This window comes from Vidua chalybeata, chromosome 2, assembly GCF_026979565.1.
Source record: "Vidua chalybeata isolate OUT-0048 chromosome 2, bVidCha1 merged haplotype, whole genome shotgun sequence".
Taxonomy (NCBI): Eukaryota; Metazoa; Chordata; class Aves; order Passeriformes; family Viduidae; genus Vidua; species Vidua chalybeata.
In genome coordinates this window covers 39,322,424-39,340,360 of record NC_071531.1, presented here as the reverse complement: position 1 = coordinate 39,340,360, position 17,937 = coordinate 39,322,424, and the positions used below count along the sequence as shown (strand labels likewise).

The 17,937-nt window shown below is 37.7% G+C and overlaps 2 protein-coding genes across 3 annotated transcripts in view; one reads left to right on the top strand and one right to left on the bottom strand.

Annotated features, from left to right (window-relative positions):
- The window catches only part of UBAC2 (UBA domain containing 2), an 87,328-nt gene that overhangs the window by 1,002 nt on the left and 68,389 nt on the right, over positions 1-17,937 (top strand). Inside the window, exons 1-4 of one of the 2 annotated variants that reach the window (XM_053934815.1) lie at positions 5,156-5,290; positions 7,802-7,929; positions 11,112-11,231; positions 11,667-11,773. In XM_053934815.1, the coding sequence (XP_053790790.1) occupies positions 5,254-5,290; positions 7,802-7,929; positions 11,112-11,231; positions 11,667-11,773 (392 nt within the window). In that variant the 5' untranslated portion in view covers positions 5,156-5,253. Of the gene's footprint in view, positions 1-5,155; positions 5,291-7,801; positions 7,930-11,111; positions 11,232-11,666; positions 11,774-17,937 lie in introns of those variants that run through there. The other variant, XM_053934816.1, reaches the window with a different exon arrangement.
- Positions 12,992-14,208, bottom strand: GPR18 (G protein-coupled receptor 18). The gene has a single exon (XM_053934817.1). The coding sequence runs from the start codon at positions 14,206-14,208 to the stop codon at positions 13,243-13,245; it is 966 nt and encodes a 321-aa protein (XP_053790792.1). The 3' UTR covers positions 12,992-13,242.

Here is a 17,937-nt window from a genome sequence, read left to right as displayed (position 1 = left end):
TGGCCAAGAAGGCCAATGGCATCCTGGCCTGTATCAGCAATAGTGTGGCCAGCAGGACCAGGGCTGTGATTGTCCCTCCGTACTCAGCACTGGTGAAGCCACACCTCGGGTACTGTCTCCAGTTCTGTGCCCCTCAATTTAGGAAGGACATTGGGGTGCTGTAGCATGTCCAGAGAAGGGCAGTGGAGCTGATGAAGCATCTGGAATGCATGTCCCATGAGGAGTGGGTGAGAGAGCTGGGGTTGTTTTGCCTGGAGAAAAGGAGGTTCAGGGCTGATCTTATCAGTCTTTACAGATACCTGAAAGGAAGCAAAGTGAGGGTTGTGTCTTCTCTCTGGTAACCAGCGACAGGACAAGACCAGAGGACTTAGCCTCAAGCTGTACCAGGGGAGGTTCAGGTTAGACATTGGGAGGAATTTCTTCACAGAAAGGATAATTAGATATTGGAATGGGCTGCCCAAGGAGGTGGTGGAGTCACCATCCCTGGAGGTGTTTTTAAGAAAAGACTGAAATGTGGCACTCAGTGCCATGCTGTTGTTGACAAGATGGGGTTTGTTCACCATGGTTGGACTTGATGATCTCAGAGGTCTTCTTTAACTTAATTGATTCTGTGATTCTATGAAATCAGTTTGAGTGTGAAAGCACGCTTTGACTAGGGGGGGAATAATTCTGGCATTTAAAAGGGGTGTTAGTTGTAGCTGTATTTTGTATGAGGAATCCAAAGAAGGGAAGAGTCTTTTTCAGATGGATCTGATAATACTGTACCTTGATTTTCAGCTCCTGCTTTTTCATCTCTGTGCCCCCCAATATATACTGTAGAGGGACTTTTCAATGGCATGTGTCTGTGCATAATTCTGTGAGAATGTAGGAGGAAGAGTATCCTTGTTAGACTGAATGGGTGGAAAGTCATGGTCAGTATTTACAAGTTTTTCCAGGTTTGATCCATCAGAAGGATGAGTGGGAAATGGTTGTTATAAGAAACAGGTATGTGGTAGGGAAAAAAACCTTGATAATATGTCATTCTGCAGAAAGAAAATCAGAGAATCATAGAACATTCTGATGTGGAAATGACCCAGAAGGATTATCAAGTCCAGCTTCTAGCCCTGCACAGGACAGCCCAAGAATCACACCATGTGCCTGAGAGCATTGTCTAAATGCTTCTTGAACTCTGTCAGGCTGGTGCTGTGATCACTGCCCTGGGGAGCTGTTCCAGTGTCTGGTCACTCTCTAGGCAAAGAACCTTTCTAACCTAAACTTTCCCTGACACAGTTCCATAATCAGTATTGTGCTTTTTTTTTTTTCCCTTCTCAAAACCAAATACAACATATGTTCTTACTGAACATACCTGTTGACCTAAAGTGGGTTTTTACAGTAAGATTTGGCTGGTATGGGTGCACTGACAAACTCCAGTAGAGGTGTGGATTTAGGTGCAGTGACATAGGCTCACCTAGGGCACAACTGTGGCAGTTTCAGGTGTCCCTGTGCCCTCAGACTTGTTTCTGTGTGTGTAGCAGAAGTTGCTGCAGTAGCAGCAGGAGTGTGGGATTCTGTCACTGATGCACAGAATCTGATGGTTCAGGTAGTTAATGAATTGGTGTCTGATGTTGCACCAGAGAACTGTATGTGTGTGTTCTGCCCCTGGGGCTTGGGAACCTCTGGCAGAAGGCAGTGTCAGTAGATAATGGGACCTGTATCAGTGATCCTGAATGAAATAAGTGGACACCTGGTTCAGCAGCAATAGCAATGATCATGCCAGGTCACACTGAAGGCTCCTGCAGCCTGCTGTGCCACCTCTGACAGACTGATTAACATCTGTAACATTGGGATGTGGAGATGAAAAAGTAAAAATAAACATACCTGGTACATGGTATGACTGTGAGATAGGGAAGCCAGGAAACAAAGGACACCACCTTCTTAAAGGACAAAGACAGTTTGCCTCTGCTGTGGAAACTGTTTCTGTTATCTGGAATATTGGAGGAGCTGGTACGCTCTGGAAAAAAGAGCCAGTGGCTCTTGAGTACTAGTAGGAGACACAGTGCAGATATATGCAAATGGCTTATCAGAACTCTAACGCAGCTGAGCTGACTTGTCAAAGAGCATTGCAATGTGCTCAGGGGGCATCCTGGCAGGACCTGGCTCTAGGTGTGCTTGAGAGGTGGGCTGTGATGCCAGACCCAGGCTGGTTGCTTGTGTTGGTGGCTTCGGTCCCGTGTACAATGCTGCTGAAACACTTGAGCAGTTCTGCAAAGGCTCACATGAGTGTGTGAATGGCTTGGCTGTTTGCTTTACTGTAGTGCTGCTTAGTTTGCCAAGAAGCTGCGTCCCAGGGGCAAAGTATGATACACAGGAAGGCTTTCCATTATAAGGCACAAAGGCCTAACCAACAATTTAAACCAGTTGGACCAACATGAAACCTTTCTGCAGACATTGTAAAATCCCCTCTCAATATTCTTCATGCTGTTTATGTACTGCACAGGAGTCTAGTAGGAAAGTCTGCTAAGAGTTAGTCATTATTAAGGTAACATTTGAGTCCATCTTTTAAAGCATATACACTTGTTACATCTGGAAAATATTTGACTACTTTGACTACTGCACACAAGCTATTTCTTGTCATAGGAGTGAGGAGAGCCCTTTGAACTTGGTAGTGCAACTTAGGCTTTTACCTCAGTGAACCTTGTAGTGCAGTGCTAGCAATTTGTTAAAAATCCCCAAGGCAAAAAGGGATCTCTTTACTCCTCTGCTTGCATAACTGGCAGGAATGAACTCTGTTATGCAGAGGCGTCAGGAAAATAATAAAGCTATGTAAATTAATGCTTTGTGGTATGACTGAAGGAAAAATGAAACATACCGAATACATAAGACTTGTGTATAACAGTATTATGCAGTACAGTACTATATGGGAAAGCAAATTAGCTTGTACATCAGCATGCCACTGTGCAGCCTGGTTAGTGTGAGCCCTGGAAGCAGCACAGCAATGAAGGCCACAAAACTGTGGCTATTCTGCTTCTGCAGAAATAGCTCATTTCGTTTCAAGCTTGTGTGGGGAACTCCACGTGGTCTTGTGGTGTAGCCATGCCTGATATTTCTGACAGTGTATACTAAAAGTAGTATGGTAACATCTCTGTCTGGTTGGAAGGAAGAAAAGTTTGCTGAATGGGTTGAGTATTTTTGATACTTTCAACCTTCAGTTTATATTTCAAGTATTGCTTTAGAAACAAAGGTATTATTTTTTTTTTTCTTTTTGTATCTCCTTTTTTTTAATAGTTTGTGACCTAGGCTACACCTAGAAGTTTTCTAAACAGTAAATGTACAGGCAAGTGGTTTGATTACAGTCTTGCCTGTACCTTTAAAAAATAGATTTAAAGCATGATCACAGGTTTCTCTATTAACTTTCTTAGTACTAATATTATTCACCTCTCAGTTTCTGGATTGAATTTAGAAGCATTTGGTGAAAAACTGTTCCTGCAGTGATACTCTTACTGTTTTCCTTGCAAACAAACATCACTGCTGATTGGTGAGCCTGCCGCAGGTTCTTGGACAGGCCTTGGAATACAATAGATTGATATCTCCATGGTGGTTTAATGCAGGAAAAGCAACCACTCAAAATGCAGATTCTGTAAGTGCATTTGGGAAGTACTGTGTATTCAGATATGTATCAGTTATGGTTCAATTCATGGATCTCGTGTATAAGCATTTAAAAACTGGTTTGTGGGCATTTTGTGCCATTATAGTAGCCCCCGGCAGTTAATGGTCTGTGTGAAGGTGACGTGCCTGCCTGATAGCAGCTGGGTTTGGGAAAGTTGTGGGTGACAGTGGAAAAAAAAAGTTGTTACACAGCATGTTTTGTCTGCAGCTGTGGTGTAAGCTCAGTAGGGATCCCCACAGAAATTGACCTGAGCTAATTTGAATTTCTGCAGCCACTGCTCATCAGCTGGCCCATCACTTCACATCAACTGGCAATGAGGTCCTCTCCCAAGTCAACACCTGAGTCTTGAGCCTGGAGAGGGTGAAGTTGTTCCTGCAAGAGTTCTTCTGCAACAGTAGCTTGGTCTGGCTGCTTGTTTTGCTGTGCCCATCTGGTGTCCCTTCATCTGTGAGCAGTGAACAGGCAGGGACAGGAAATAATTTCAAAAACTGTATCTGTTGCTGTATCTTCTCATTCTTGGCATTTAGTGCAGTGGTGATATCTGAAGCTGCAACTTGGGCAGTTGTGCCATAAACCTCCCCTTCTGTTTGTGACAGATGGACACTTGTATCCTTCACTCTCTGTACTGTAAAAGATGCACTGGCAACCAGCAGAGTAGTAGGTTGTGGAAGAAGAGGATCTGTGGGCTTTGTAATAAGTGCAGGGGTGGAATATGGAGGCTTAGAAGTGGTTTTCTCATTTATGTCACATTTTAGGATCAGCTTGGCATTGCACAGTTGGTAGCATGAAGTTTGGGACACTTGCCCATGAGATTATGAGGGCAATTTTGGGGGAGAACTTCTCCATTGTACCAGGAGGAAACAAAGATCTGTAGTGGAACTTAATTCCTTGCTCTTCATCATAGCGTGGGCATATTCTGGTGGTTATTAACAAAATTTGTATGTGTACTTAGGTGGAAGCTCAGTAGATGTGGTGCAGCACCAGTGCTATAACTGCCTGTTGTTTGGAAGAAATGCCACTTAAGGAGCACTTTGGGATCGCAAATTTATTCCAAGATCTTTGAAGACAGTATTTGATATATTTTAACTTTCAAGGTCAAAATGAGTGTTTATCCTTTCATTATTCTTTCTCTATGTGGTATAAAGACAGTGTTTTCTCCTTCTGGTGAACATTTGCATCGGTGCTGCCAGCAGACTGGTGCCCCAGTAGGTTTGTGGTAACTATTTCCATCTCACACATGGTTGCACATTCATTGGATTAAAATTCTGCTTTCTAAATTTTACCTTTGCGTTGTAAATTAGGAATTTGACTTGGATGTTAGAATGCCTGATTGTGCAAAATCTGGCATTGTTTGTCGTTTTTGGTCTGACATGGTTGAGGCATTCCACAGTTGTGGGAAGGTTGCTTCTTCCCTGTGACCTCACAGCAGTCCTTGAGAAAGATCTATATGCTGTTGAGCAAACTGCTACACTGTGCAGTGAAACATTGGAAAAAGAATTTCAGAGGATGCATTATTATATTTTTCAAGTTCACCAGACAAGAATAAACTTCTCAACCATGATGACATTATAAGAAACTGGAGAGTAAAAATTTCCATCACTAACGTGATGTTCCCTGTGGGTGACAGTCAGATTCATGGGTTAGGTACTTCTGTGGTTTTTCACTTGATGGCATGTCTAATAATAAGTATTTTTTCCCTGCATCAGGGTTTAAAGTGTCTAAGCTGAAAGCTAAAAGGAGGCTTTTAATAAAAATGTGTGTTCACACTTTTGGAGAAAACAGATAAGGCTCTGTTGGTTGGTTATTTTTGAAAGCATTCAAATTAGGAATTAAATTGGTAAGATGAAGTATTTCAGTGTATATTACTTGTAATGTAAAAATTACCTAATAATAAAAAAATTGCAGTAAAAGCTACATATTAAGCCTGTATAGAAAAATATAGTCATGGTGGGATATCGAGATTTTGTTCTCATGTGTGTCTGTGGTAATGTGATCCTTATGTACAATGTTTTATAGGATTAATTAGTTCTTGTGAAAAATTCTTAAAATTCATGAAATAACATAAATGCATTTGATAGTAAAACAACAATTTTTATCCAACTTTGGCTCAGAAATGTTTACTGTTGTGACTGTTAAAATTAGTCTGAATTAGGCTGTACTTCTAAGTATCAAAAATATGTATCCTGATTATAAAATAGACCTTTTCACATTCAGAAATGTTAATTTAACTAAGTTAATACAGGGAGTATTGCTTGAGGTTTCAAATGAATATCTATGTGCATTGTCTGCATAGAAGCTTTCAGGAAACTCCAGCTTCTTTTTTCTCCCTAGTGTTGTACAGCACTTTGATGGCTTCAGATGGTTTTGAAAAGCCCAACTGAATTAGAGGCATGAATAATTAAAAAAAAAAGTATGTCTAAAGAATATAAACTTTATTTTTGGAGAGGAAAAAAAATACCCAAAGAAAGCTACTGGATTGAAATATGGACAGTTTTCTTGCATTAATAAAAAGAATCAGCCAGACTTTCTGCCCAGGTGTCTCATACAATCATAAAAGTAGAGCTTATATTTAGCATAGTACATAGACATAGTACATAGACATAGACATCCACCTGTGTCAATCCAAATCACTGCCTAATTTCTATAAAAGGATGATTCTTCAAGGCCATACTTGCTTAAATGGAAGCTGCATGTTTAAATAATGAACTCAAAAGGTATGGGTGTGGACTGAATTAATAGTTGTAAGTACAAGTTTTCATTATGATACACATAGAGATGTTTTCTTCCCATGGTGAACATCAGAAGACTGCAGACTTCAAGGTGGTGGACAGCTAACAGTGCCCATCAAAGTCATTCTTGATGTCATCATTTAATACTTGGATGATGGCAGTGCTTGATCTATGTAGCAAGAGCCATATTTTTGATGGCAGTGGGATTGTGCCGTAATTTAAATCTTCTCTTTGGTGCCTATTGCCATCTGCTTTTTCTATAAGTTCACTGTTCTAGTGTGCAGCAGATGTTGAAAAAAATCATTCATGGTATTCACTTTAATCTGGACAGGTATTAAATGTTTATTGTATTATACTGTTTCATGAAGTTTTTTCCCTGCTGTGTTCCTGTTCTTTAGTCCGCGTTAGTACTTTTAAAGTAATCTCATTGCTCCTTTTATTATATTAAGAAGAATGACAACAGAACTATAGATTTTTGTAGTACCCTGCAAAAACAGTTGTCTGAAAACGAATGGATTCTGTGCCATAGCTGAGATGTTTGGAGAGGAAGTAAATGTGATTCAGGTTGCATTTGTGAAAAGGAGAAAAGTCATAGAATAAATAATATTTCAGAGTCTCTGTGTTGGCTTGAGTTGTTGGGCAAGAATTTGTGGTTTTTTGCATCAACTGCACCAACAGGTTAGGGTGAATTGCTGGCTATGCTCCTGCTGGATATACTACTGGCAAATTTTAGTAAATGTGAAATGTGTATTGCAGATTTCGCTGTTCTTTGCCTGCTGTCTTCTGAGTGTCCTTTCTGAAAATGATGCCCCTAGAGGGAAAGAAGTTCTGATTTCACAAACATCCTGATTCTAGTAATTTCTTTATGAATAATTGTAATGATTGAATAGAAGGAAGATGAGTATCACGTTAATTGACTTAGATATGTTTCCTTGAATGGTGGATCTAAGTGCAGTGGTGAGAAAGTCCATTTATTCAGGTGGTTCCTGCTTCATAGCCTCTAAGAAAAAGCTAATCTTAATCCCTAGTGAAAAGGAAACAGAAATATTCAACTAGATGTGCATGTATATTTTGCTAGAAAAAAGTGATTATTTCCTGAAATGTGATTGAGCCTTAGGAGGGCAGTATAGGAAGACACGACCTCAGCAGGTGCAAAGAACTTTGGTTTAATTGTAGCCAATTTCATAAGATAATATTGAAAACAAAATGTCTGATTAATATTTAATATTAATGTCATTAATATCTCTAAACATTTCCTTTGATTAGTGTGTTCTTCCTATCTATTCTCAAGTTTTTGAGAACTTGGGAATTTGTTGAGCTAAAAAGTCAAGGTGGTGTCACTGCTATTATGTCTTCCAGTCACTTTTTGAATGTGAAAGACTTGTCTCTTAAAATTGTTTGATTGTTTATTTGTTTTGTCTTTAAGATAAAGCACCTTTGTCAAAGAGTTTGTTACTTGTCCCAAGTGCCATCTCGATTCTATTGACTCTGCTCTTCCAACATTATCAGAAGTTCTTTGCGTATAACCTGCAAGCTGTAAAAGAGGATTTTCAGGTAAGAGTCTGTTCACATTGTGTGAAAAGAGATTGCAGACTGTAGTTTTCTATGCAGTTTTCCCCCACAGTCTGTTTGTCCTCTGGTTCTTTCCCTTTGTTTGCTGCTATGGACCAACTTGTTCTCACCATTTTTATGTCACCCCAGTATGCTACTTTTTGGAAAAATGAGAAAAACTGATCTGAAACAATATAGCTTTTAATTTTTTTTTCTTGTCTGGGAAATTATTTGGTTTGTGTTGTTTTTCCTTTCAGGTACTGACATTTGTAAACTTGCTGTGAATGAAGTGTGACATAACCCATTTAATAATATAAGTATTTTGATATGAATATCAGTATCTTATTGTGCCTAATTTTTGAGGCTGAAGAAAGCTACTTTGATTAGGCATGCTGATTATAAATTATTTATTTTAACAACAGAGGCCATAATTTTCATTCTCTAGCTAACTGTTGTAGTTAGTTGTGGAAAACTAAACTTTGCATGTTGAATAGAACTGCTGCTTCTAAATTGAAAATTCCAGATGATGGAGGAGTTTGTCATGCTCTTCAGTAACTGGCTGAATTGGTTAATTTCATACTCATTCCTGTTTCAAACTAAGATACTCTATATTTTAGGAATTGTATCTTGTAACATTTTATTTTAAATTTAATCAAGGATCCTATAGTATCAGCTCTAAATGTTGAAATAATACAGTTAAAAGCGATTAGATTAGTTCTGTGGATATTTGTTTTGGGATGTTTTTAATTTTTGGAAGTGGAAACTACTGCTCAATAGAGAAAGGTCAGCAAATGCCTCTGTGTTTATCTTACCCCACAGATTTTACAATTGCATCAAACAAAAGGTATGTAGTCAAATTATTGTCTTTGAGGATGCCAGCTGTAGCCTGTATGCTTTAAAAGATTATTAGACCTAGCTAGTGATGCTCTGTGCTGTTGTACTCTCTGTAATCTTTCTTGTCAAGAACAAGAGCTTTATTGTAATAATAAATTATAACTCTGCAAGAGCACTACTCATATTTTCCAAGTGTCTTGCTGATGCTGTGCAGTGAAAATATATAAATGATGTCTGCCTTTTAAAAGTGTTACAGCCAAGTGTTTGAGGAGGGGAATGAAAAAGTCTGAGAAACCGTTCAAGTTTTAAATGGAAATTATGTGGGTATGAGGTTTGTTTTTTTGTTTGTTTTGAGATTTGTCTTCAGAGGAATCCTCTCTTTCCATATGTTTGATCTGCTGAAAGACAGTAGTAGCTGCATTTTATTCAAAGAAAACATCTCTACTGTGTCTTAACCATAAACACCTGCAAGTATCTAAAAACTATGATACTTTTATTGTCGTGCTTTGGGGAATTTGTGAGTTTAGATTTTTTTATTTCATGAGATCGTTCCACAGCCTTTGGAGCAAGCTATGTACTATATCACTGAGTACCTCTGAGATCAGAGAGAGCAGAATGTTTAACTCCTCTCTGGTGCTAATATTCAAATGAGAATTCTTAAAACAAAATTTGTTTAGAATAAATTAACCTTCAAGGATGTGTTTAATGGAAAGGAATTTTTTCAAGGAATGAACAGACATTTTGGATGTTGAATTTTTGCACTTCTTAAAGCTGGTAGAGAGCACACGAATTAAAGTGAACAGTTGAAGAATACATTTGATTTGGAAGGCAAAATATGTGCTGTCTAAAACTAAAAGGTCCTTGTCTCCATACAGAGGGCCCTCAAGAGCAGTGAAGATGCTGTGTGTAAAAGATCTTCATTACATCATATCTATGTATATTTTAAGCTGGCTGAAGCAAAGAGCAGTAAGGCTCATAGTCTGTGAGAGCTGCTCAGTCAGTGCGTGTCATGAAATAACTCAGCTGCAAGGTCATAGCCCTGCCAGTCTTGGCTTCAGGAGGGGTGGTGCTCAGGCTAGGATTTAAAAATGGGCATGTTGACATGGGGTAGTGAGAATGGTAAGTGAAGTGGATTGGGGCCAATACTGTTTAGTGTCTTCATAACTTGGACAGTAGGACATAGCGTTCTCTCAACAGTTCTGTGGGTGATGTAAAACTTGGATTTGTAGTTGTTACACCTGTTAGTTCTGCAGCCATTTAGAGAGAGAAAAGGGTCAGTAGGAACCTTGGTTCAGCAAAGGCAAATGCAAACTCCTGCATCAGAGAGGAGTAACACCATGCACCAGTACAGGCTGTGGGCTGAGCAGCTGGAAATCACAGGAAAAGCCCTGAGGGTCCTGGTGGAGGCTTAAATTGAACATGAAGCAGTGATGCAGCATTGTGGCTCAGAAGCCAAACAGCATCCTGGGCTGCATTAGGTAGGAAGAGCCTGACAAGGAGGCCTGGATGGTGATCATCTCTACTCTCAGTGAGAGCAGTCTGAAGTATTGTCCCTTGTGCTGGGCTCCTGAGTACAAAATTGACTTTGGCATGTTTCAGAGAATCCAGTGGAGGGCCACCAGGCTGGTCAGGGGCTGGAGCATTTGGTGTATGAGGAGAGACTGAGAGAGCTGGGATTATTTAACCTGGGGTAGAGAAGGTTTAGGGTAGATCTTATCAGTCCATGTAAATACCTAATGGGAGGGAGCAAAAAAGGCAGAGCCAGGCCCAGTGAAAGGACAAGACGCAATGGGCAAGAATTGAAATACAAGAAATTCCATTTAAAGATAAAGGTTTTTACTGTAAGACTGATGGAACAGAGGAACAGTTTCCATCCTTAGAGATGTTCAAGACTCAGCTTGACAGGGCCCTCAGCAAGCTGATCTGATTAGACCTTCTTAGAACAGTTACACTGTACTAGTTTGTATCTAGAGGTTGCTTCAAATTTTTTTTTTTATAAGTCTAAATTCACTAGGGTTGTGATTTACATTTTTATTTCTAAGTGTAAACTAGGAAACTCAAAGTGTATTTTGAGTTAATTTCAATTGTTTATTTATTTTAACAGTTAGACATCTGCTTTGAAAATATTTTAAAGAGTTAATTTCAATTGTTTATTTATTTTAACAGTTAGACATCTGCTTTGAAAATATTTTAAAGAGACTCTTCATAACATTCTACTCTCTATACTTGCCTCCTTAACTGTGCTGCAATTCTCTTACCTGCCTCCAGTATTGAATTCTCTCTGAGCACAAATTCTGTAAAGAATTTTCGTGAAGGAGGAGTGGCTTAACATGATGATATTAACCTTCCAGATTTGGAGACTTGTATGTGGAAGAACAATATGTCTTGATTTGAAAGACACATTCTGCAGCAGTCTGCTCATTTACAACTTCCGAATATTTGAAAGAAGATATGGCAGCAGAAAATTTTCAGTAAGTTCTAGTTTTGAGGGTTTTTAATAGAAACTTTTTTATATAGTTCAATCATGTACTCTTTGATGAATACTGCAGTTTTATTTCTAGTATGTTGTATAGAAATATATGTTAGAGGGTTTTAAAGATAATTTGGTTTTAATAAATTTAAATTTATATTGATAATACCTTGCAGTTGGTGGATTATTCTAATTTCTATTTGCAGTTGTATCAGTTGTAAGATATCAGACCCATTGAATTTAATTTTGGCAACAATCTTACTCTTGATTCTTCATTATCCAGAAAAGTAGACCTGGAATTACATTGTGTTAAAGATTGAATTTATCTTAATTGAACTAGTATAGAGGTTTTCTTATTTTTTCTTATATTTAGAGGTATATTAAAACCTTATTTTGAAACTGCTGAATTGATTCAAATTAAGCTTTTTCTTTCCAGTCTTTTTTACTGGGCGCTTGGATGCTCTCAGCTTTGTTTGATCTTCTCCTTGTAGAAATCACTCAGTACATATTTGGCATCACCATCAACAGCTTGCCTTCTGGTTTGTAAGTAGCTTCTAATGAATTGGTTATTTTAGATATATTATCAAGAGGTTGTTTTCTGAAGATTTTATTTTAAAAAACCTTTCTTCATGTAACACTTCAAATTAATTTAATCCTCTTTTGAACTGAAGTGTAAAGGTTCTTGGCACAACTATTGTAATTTCAAACATTTATTTCTTAGCTATGACTTGTGTTTAATTTATAATTTATCCATCCGATGGTTAGTTTCCAATACGTTAGTCTCATTTCCTCTGTTAACATGATTGCAACATGGCTTGCAGCACATGAATTATTGCTGTACTTGTTCAGTCTAAATTGTTTGGATCCATTCAATTTGTAAAAACTGGAATTAGGTTGTGCTGATTTCTGTCTTAAATTAGAAAGGCAACAGAGCTGTAAGTCATGTGCTTTATGTTCACTTCTAAATTCATATGCATTTCGCATTGTTTTTTTGTATGTTTTTCAAAAATTGAGTGCCAGAACTTGTTACTCCATTTCGTGCTTGCAGCTGAAGTTCTTACAGCTTTAAGGTGTTCAGTGGTTCAGTTTTGTATAGCCTATGTTTGAGATTTCTGCACTTAATAAAAGATCTGCATATTACAATAGAACCACAGAGCTTGCAACCCTTTATGGTTAAGCTTCTGGCAGGTGAGATCACACAGACTTGAGTTTCCATGTATTTCACACTCTGAAGTAATAATAAAAGCTCTTGGAGTAAGATTGTTAATATTAAACACCATATTAGACCTTTTTTTTATTTCTGCTTTTCCAGAGCATCTGTTGAAAGTATCTAAAGACTGATTTATAAGGGACAAAAAGCACGTGTTTGATATTATAAAAATACATTTTTTGTAGTGTGTGAGTATTCAAAAGAGTAGCTGAGTAGCTACTGCAGTTACTCGTGTTTGTTACCTAGAGTTTGTTGCCAGGACATAGGCTACTAATGTGTCTGGAGAAATTAATATTTTCCTATATGTAAAAAGATACTTTGTGCAAAAGTAAGGTGTCATAAATGAGCACATCATACCCACAGGTAGGTAATGAACAGTTTGACCATTTTACCCTTTGATGGTCATCAAATGTGAGATATACAGTATTTCAGGAGCATTTGATTATGCAGATATAAAAATTCATATATGCATTGCATCATAATTCTTCAGTGTTGTTTATTAATATTATTATATTAATAGTCACTTTCATATCTCACAATATTCACAGTCATTTGAGGTGATAAAAGCATTGGAAAGTTTAACACTGATGCTAGGTTTTAGTTCATTTCAGGTGCAACAACAAACGATGTTGAGCAAATAGAAAGAAGTGTAATTATTATTCTGCTTCTGTCATATTTACAATGCAACAAATACATATGTTACCTTTGGTTATAGAACATCCTTCTGTGCAGCCAAGTGCTAGAATTTGGAAAAAGAATCCCTTGTTTACATTGTAAAAGTCCCCTGATGTTTTTTCTCTTTTTATATCATTTCACTGTTCATATTATTGAGTGATCTTACACTTCCAGTTCGAAAACTTTTCCTGCGCACGCTTCGAAGGTAATTGCGATAAAGGATTACACTGATGACTCTTGCCTGGAATTGTTTGGAAACAATGTAGTACAGTATAACATCCAAGCATGTACTAAGATTCATGAGAAAGGTGGTAAAGGCTGCCCAGGGATTGTAACTTGTATTTTCATCTTGCAACATCAGGAAGGCAAAGCAAATGTGGAAGGGTACAAAGCAGATGAGTACCTGGGCAATGAGAGTAACTATAATTCTTATGGATCTCTCCTTGGCCTTAGGCTTCAGTTTGGAAGTCTTGCCGTGAATAAAATTATAAATAATGACTAGGTAACACCCCATCATGATAAGCAAGGGGATCAAAAAGAAAAAAATCAAGCGACAAAAATTCAGTGTATTTACTTCCTTCAAATGGATGATATCTAGCATTTTCATGCAGGTGGTGAAATTTGAGGCTTGATCTGGATCAGACCTTAAAAACACCAATGGGGATGTTGTTGAGAGGGTCATTATCCAGATTCCAGTGCAAGCCAGCACAGCTTTTTTTGTATTTTTTAGTTCTTTGACATGTTTCGGCTGGACAATAGCCATAAATCTGTCTACGCTGATAAAAGCGAGCAGCCACAGAGCAATGGCTGGATAAAACACAGTGAAAGCGCCGAGGATCCGGCAGAATGTATCTCCAAAAGTCCACGTTTCTGTCCCGTGGTAGATTATCCGAAAAGGCAAGGAAAATATAAAAAACAGGTCAAGTAATGCGACATTCATCATATATACAGTTATAGTTGTTCTCTTCTTGGTAGTGCAGCTGAACACCCATAGTGCAGTGGCATTCACCAACAATCCCACTGTGAACACAAAGCTGTAGAAGACCAGTGATGCAATCCTGTATTCTTCTGGGTGGGAATTTTCTGGTGTCATAGTTTAATTAAACTTAAGAGTAGTTATTGCACTCCATAAATCCCCTAAAATTAGATAAAATATGGGAAGTTATTCTCAGTCAGATAAAATCTGTCTTTAAAACAAATAGGAAGATAGTTTTAGGATGGTGTTTAGTGAGGAAACTATTGTTTAGCTCTGAAATGTGCTAGTTTTATTGCTTTTTCTGACTGTAAATACATTATCATGCTCTGAGGGAAACATATGTATTGTCAGACTTGTGAAAATAGTATTTATAAGCATGTTTTAATAAAATACTTTAATTACTTACAGGGCCTTTTAATATAAGGAATCAAAAAGTCAAGATTGGCATTTCAGGTGTGCATCAGTAGCTGATAATTAGATTGAAATAGTTGTATTTGAGCTACGACAACTACTTTCTAAAGAAAATATTTCTTCAAGCTGTCTCTGTTAAAAAAAAATTTTGACTAAAACTAGTTATTAATAGAAACAAGTCAGCATGGCATGTAGTTACATTTGGATATGCAAAGAGTATTGACTTTGCCTTTTATCTGTGTAAGACCTACTTAACTCCCAAAAGAAGAGGTGCTTGCTTATTAAAGACACTTAAAAAAAACTCTTTGAGTATCTGTATGGCTTCTAATACAGTATTTAATCCTAGGACATGAGAATCCCCCACCCAACAGACAAATAAAATTAATAGATTAATAGACTTCCTGTTTAAAAAAAGTAAAAAGGAGGGAAGCAGCACTGGTCATATGGGAACAGTATTAGTTTGGAGGAAAAGGTTGCTGTCTGGTAGCCAGCTACCCCAGAGCACAGTTATGTTCCTTCATCCAGCTTCCTGGTCATAGGAATTGGACATCTGAAATGCCACTGTGCAGGCTGAGGTGATGAGAGCTGAAGGAGAGGATCCCTGGTTTTCTCTGGAGCCCATAAGGATGGCAGACCTTACCTGGTGTTCGCATGAGTGCTTTGTTTAACCCTCGCCCCCAGCACTTTCCTGGCTTTTGGTGTGGTCACAGTTTCATGATTTTATGTGGGAGGGTTCTTCTTCTCTGGCCTTTTACCCAGTCTTGTGGCAGCTTTGTGAAGAGGAGGAGGAACAAGTTAGTTTTTTGTCTGATCTTCCCACTTGTGACAAACAGCCAAGGAAGTTCTACAGTATCTGTTAGGCACCAGAATGGCTCTCAAGAGCAGAAGGGTGCATAGTTCCTGTGTGTTTTATCTCCAGATGTGAAGAATGCATTAAAAACCAGGTTTATTGCTACTGCCCATCTGGTTAATGATTTCTCTGTAATGTTACCAAGTACTTTCTCAGTGCTACAGGAATGCATAGGGGATTTAACCAGTGTTTATTAATCTGGCATCCTGGTTTGACACTGGCAAATACCAGTTGCTTTTGAGAAGAGTGCCATGGAGTAACTAACTTAAATATGACCTGTTAAATCTTTATATAGGTTAGTTTCTGCCTTGAAATATAAAGTTTGGGCTTCTAATTTTCTTACAGTTCTCCAGTTTACAGATACATTAAAGTTATGCATAGAAATATTTAACCCTTAACTTCAAGGTCTTTTTTTTTTGGCTGTACAAAACAAAAAAGGTGTGTTTTGTGCTCAGATGAGGACATTAGAACATGCAACAGAATTTATGTTTTGTATGGGAAAAGCCATGTATGTAATACAAAAAAGAGGTTTGGAGGGCGTCTGTATAGATGCCTCTCAAATTCCTCATTGCATGAAGAACTCTAAAAATATGAAAAATAAAATAATTAAAGAATGCTAGCAAACCTTGTTGGAAGTTAGATGGCATATGCTAAAAAGTGTTGTGCATGTGCTAGCAGCATAGTTAAAATATTATCTGGCACACTGTTCCACTTACAGTACTGTTGCACAAAATTGTCCAAATGTTGCTTAATATACACCTCCCCCCTGCCCTTGCACATTGTAAGTGGGCTTTTTTTCTCTTTTGTTCTGTTATTTTTTCTTTTTTGCTAGTGATTGTGTTTGACAGTTCAGAACTACCAATACCCTGAGTGATTTGGCAGGTGAATTGAGTAGTAATGTGTAAGACAGGTAGAATAATTCACTTGAATATTAAGAAACATCATGGTTTTAGTTTTGATTTTGTTCTTGTCTCCTTCGGACTTGCAGTGACTGTAATTATTTCTGGTCAGGTCATGTTTTCAAAATAACCAGTAGCCTGATGTTGATGGGAAGAGAGGAAGCTGAATCTGGTGTGATCTTCTTTTCATGCCTTGTTTGCTGGTTATTTCAAGTTTGTGACGGTTTTGAGATATATCAAAGAACTGACCTGCTGTAACAGAAGGCGTTTGTTGGGTTTTGGTTTTTGGTTTTTTTTTGCTTGGTTGTTGGAGACTGTTTCCCAACTTTGTGAGTTTAAATGCATGCCAGTTAATTTTTAAGAACCTAAAATGTAACATTTATTTACAGAAGAAATATTGAGGTTTTTAAAAAGCAGGTGTTACCTGTCCGCATTTATACACAATTTGAGATATTTTGCTTTTTCGTTGGTACTTGTCTGCTTGGAGTTCAGGTTGATATCTCCCAGGTCAGCCCAAGCAGATCTTTGGGTGCCTCTGGGTGGGTAGTTTTGCCCTAGTTGCCATTTTTCATAATGGGAACATTTATTTACTGATATTGATTAAAGCACTTGCTGAAGAGCCCTTGGAGTCACTGGTTGCTGGAAGACTTGTCTGTGTTAATTCTGAATGATTCCTCTGTTGTTTGTCTGTATGTTTTATCAATCTTTTAATTTTTTTAATGATGACTGACATTCTGAATGTCTAATGTGAATTGTGAAGGCCAGCCACGTGCCCTGTATGAGAGCAAGACGTTCACAGCAAAATCACAATTAAATCTTTTCCTCCAGATTCTTAATGCGAATTAGGTCACAGTGGTTCCATTTAAAGGGCCATGTGTGTATCTCTCTTCCCAATCCCCCTTTTTACTTTGTCTGTCCCTTATATTTGCTTGCATTTCCCTGAGGAGAACTTGGCTTTCAGTGAAGCACAGAGATACCAAGTAACATGATCTCCTGGTTTTTGTTTCATGAAAACAAACATTTTTCTTTTAGTGATAAATATACTTACCAATGTTTTAATTTATTGCATACTTTTAAAATTTTAGTTAAAATTCTAAACAACAGTGTTTATGGTACTATGCTATTACAAATGCAGTTATTTTTCTTTAAATGTTATTTATAGAATGCTGCTGATATTTTGAAAGTCCATTAAAAATTAAATATCTTTTCATTAGTTCTAGAATTAATGCCCATGTTCTGCTTCTGAACAAAATCTATTAGCAACATGTATGAACATACAAGTTACTTTGTTAGCATAACATAAGGGATTGTTACTCACCTTTTGTGCTCTACAAAATTTCTTCAGAGATGCTTTTTTCATGGCCTCAAATCTGAAGAATGTTTAGACTTCCTCTTCTTTGCTCAGCTTCACTTAGCTAAAATAGCTGCTCTTCTCAGGCAGGAAACAATGACGTAATCTCACTGGTTTTGAGCTCTTTTATTGGTCATACTTAAAAGTTACTATTTCACATAGGTGTGGTGTCTGTGAACTAGTATTCTATTACCTTTCATCAGTCAAACTTTTGTATTATTTCCAGTGTGGTCAGACTGGGCTGTTGTACTAGTTATATTTTCAACTTTTAAATGTTTGTGGTATAGTGAAAATATATTTTACGTTAAAGTTTCCATAGAAAGGTATCTGCAAGA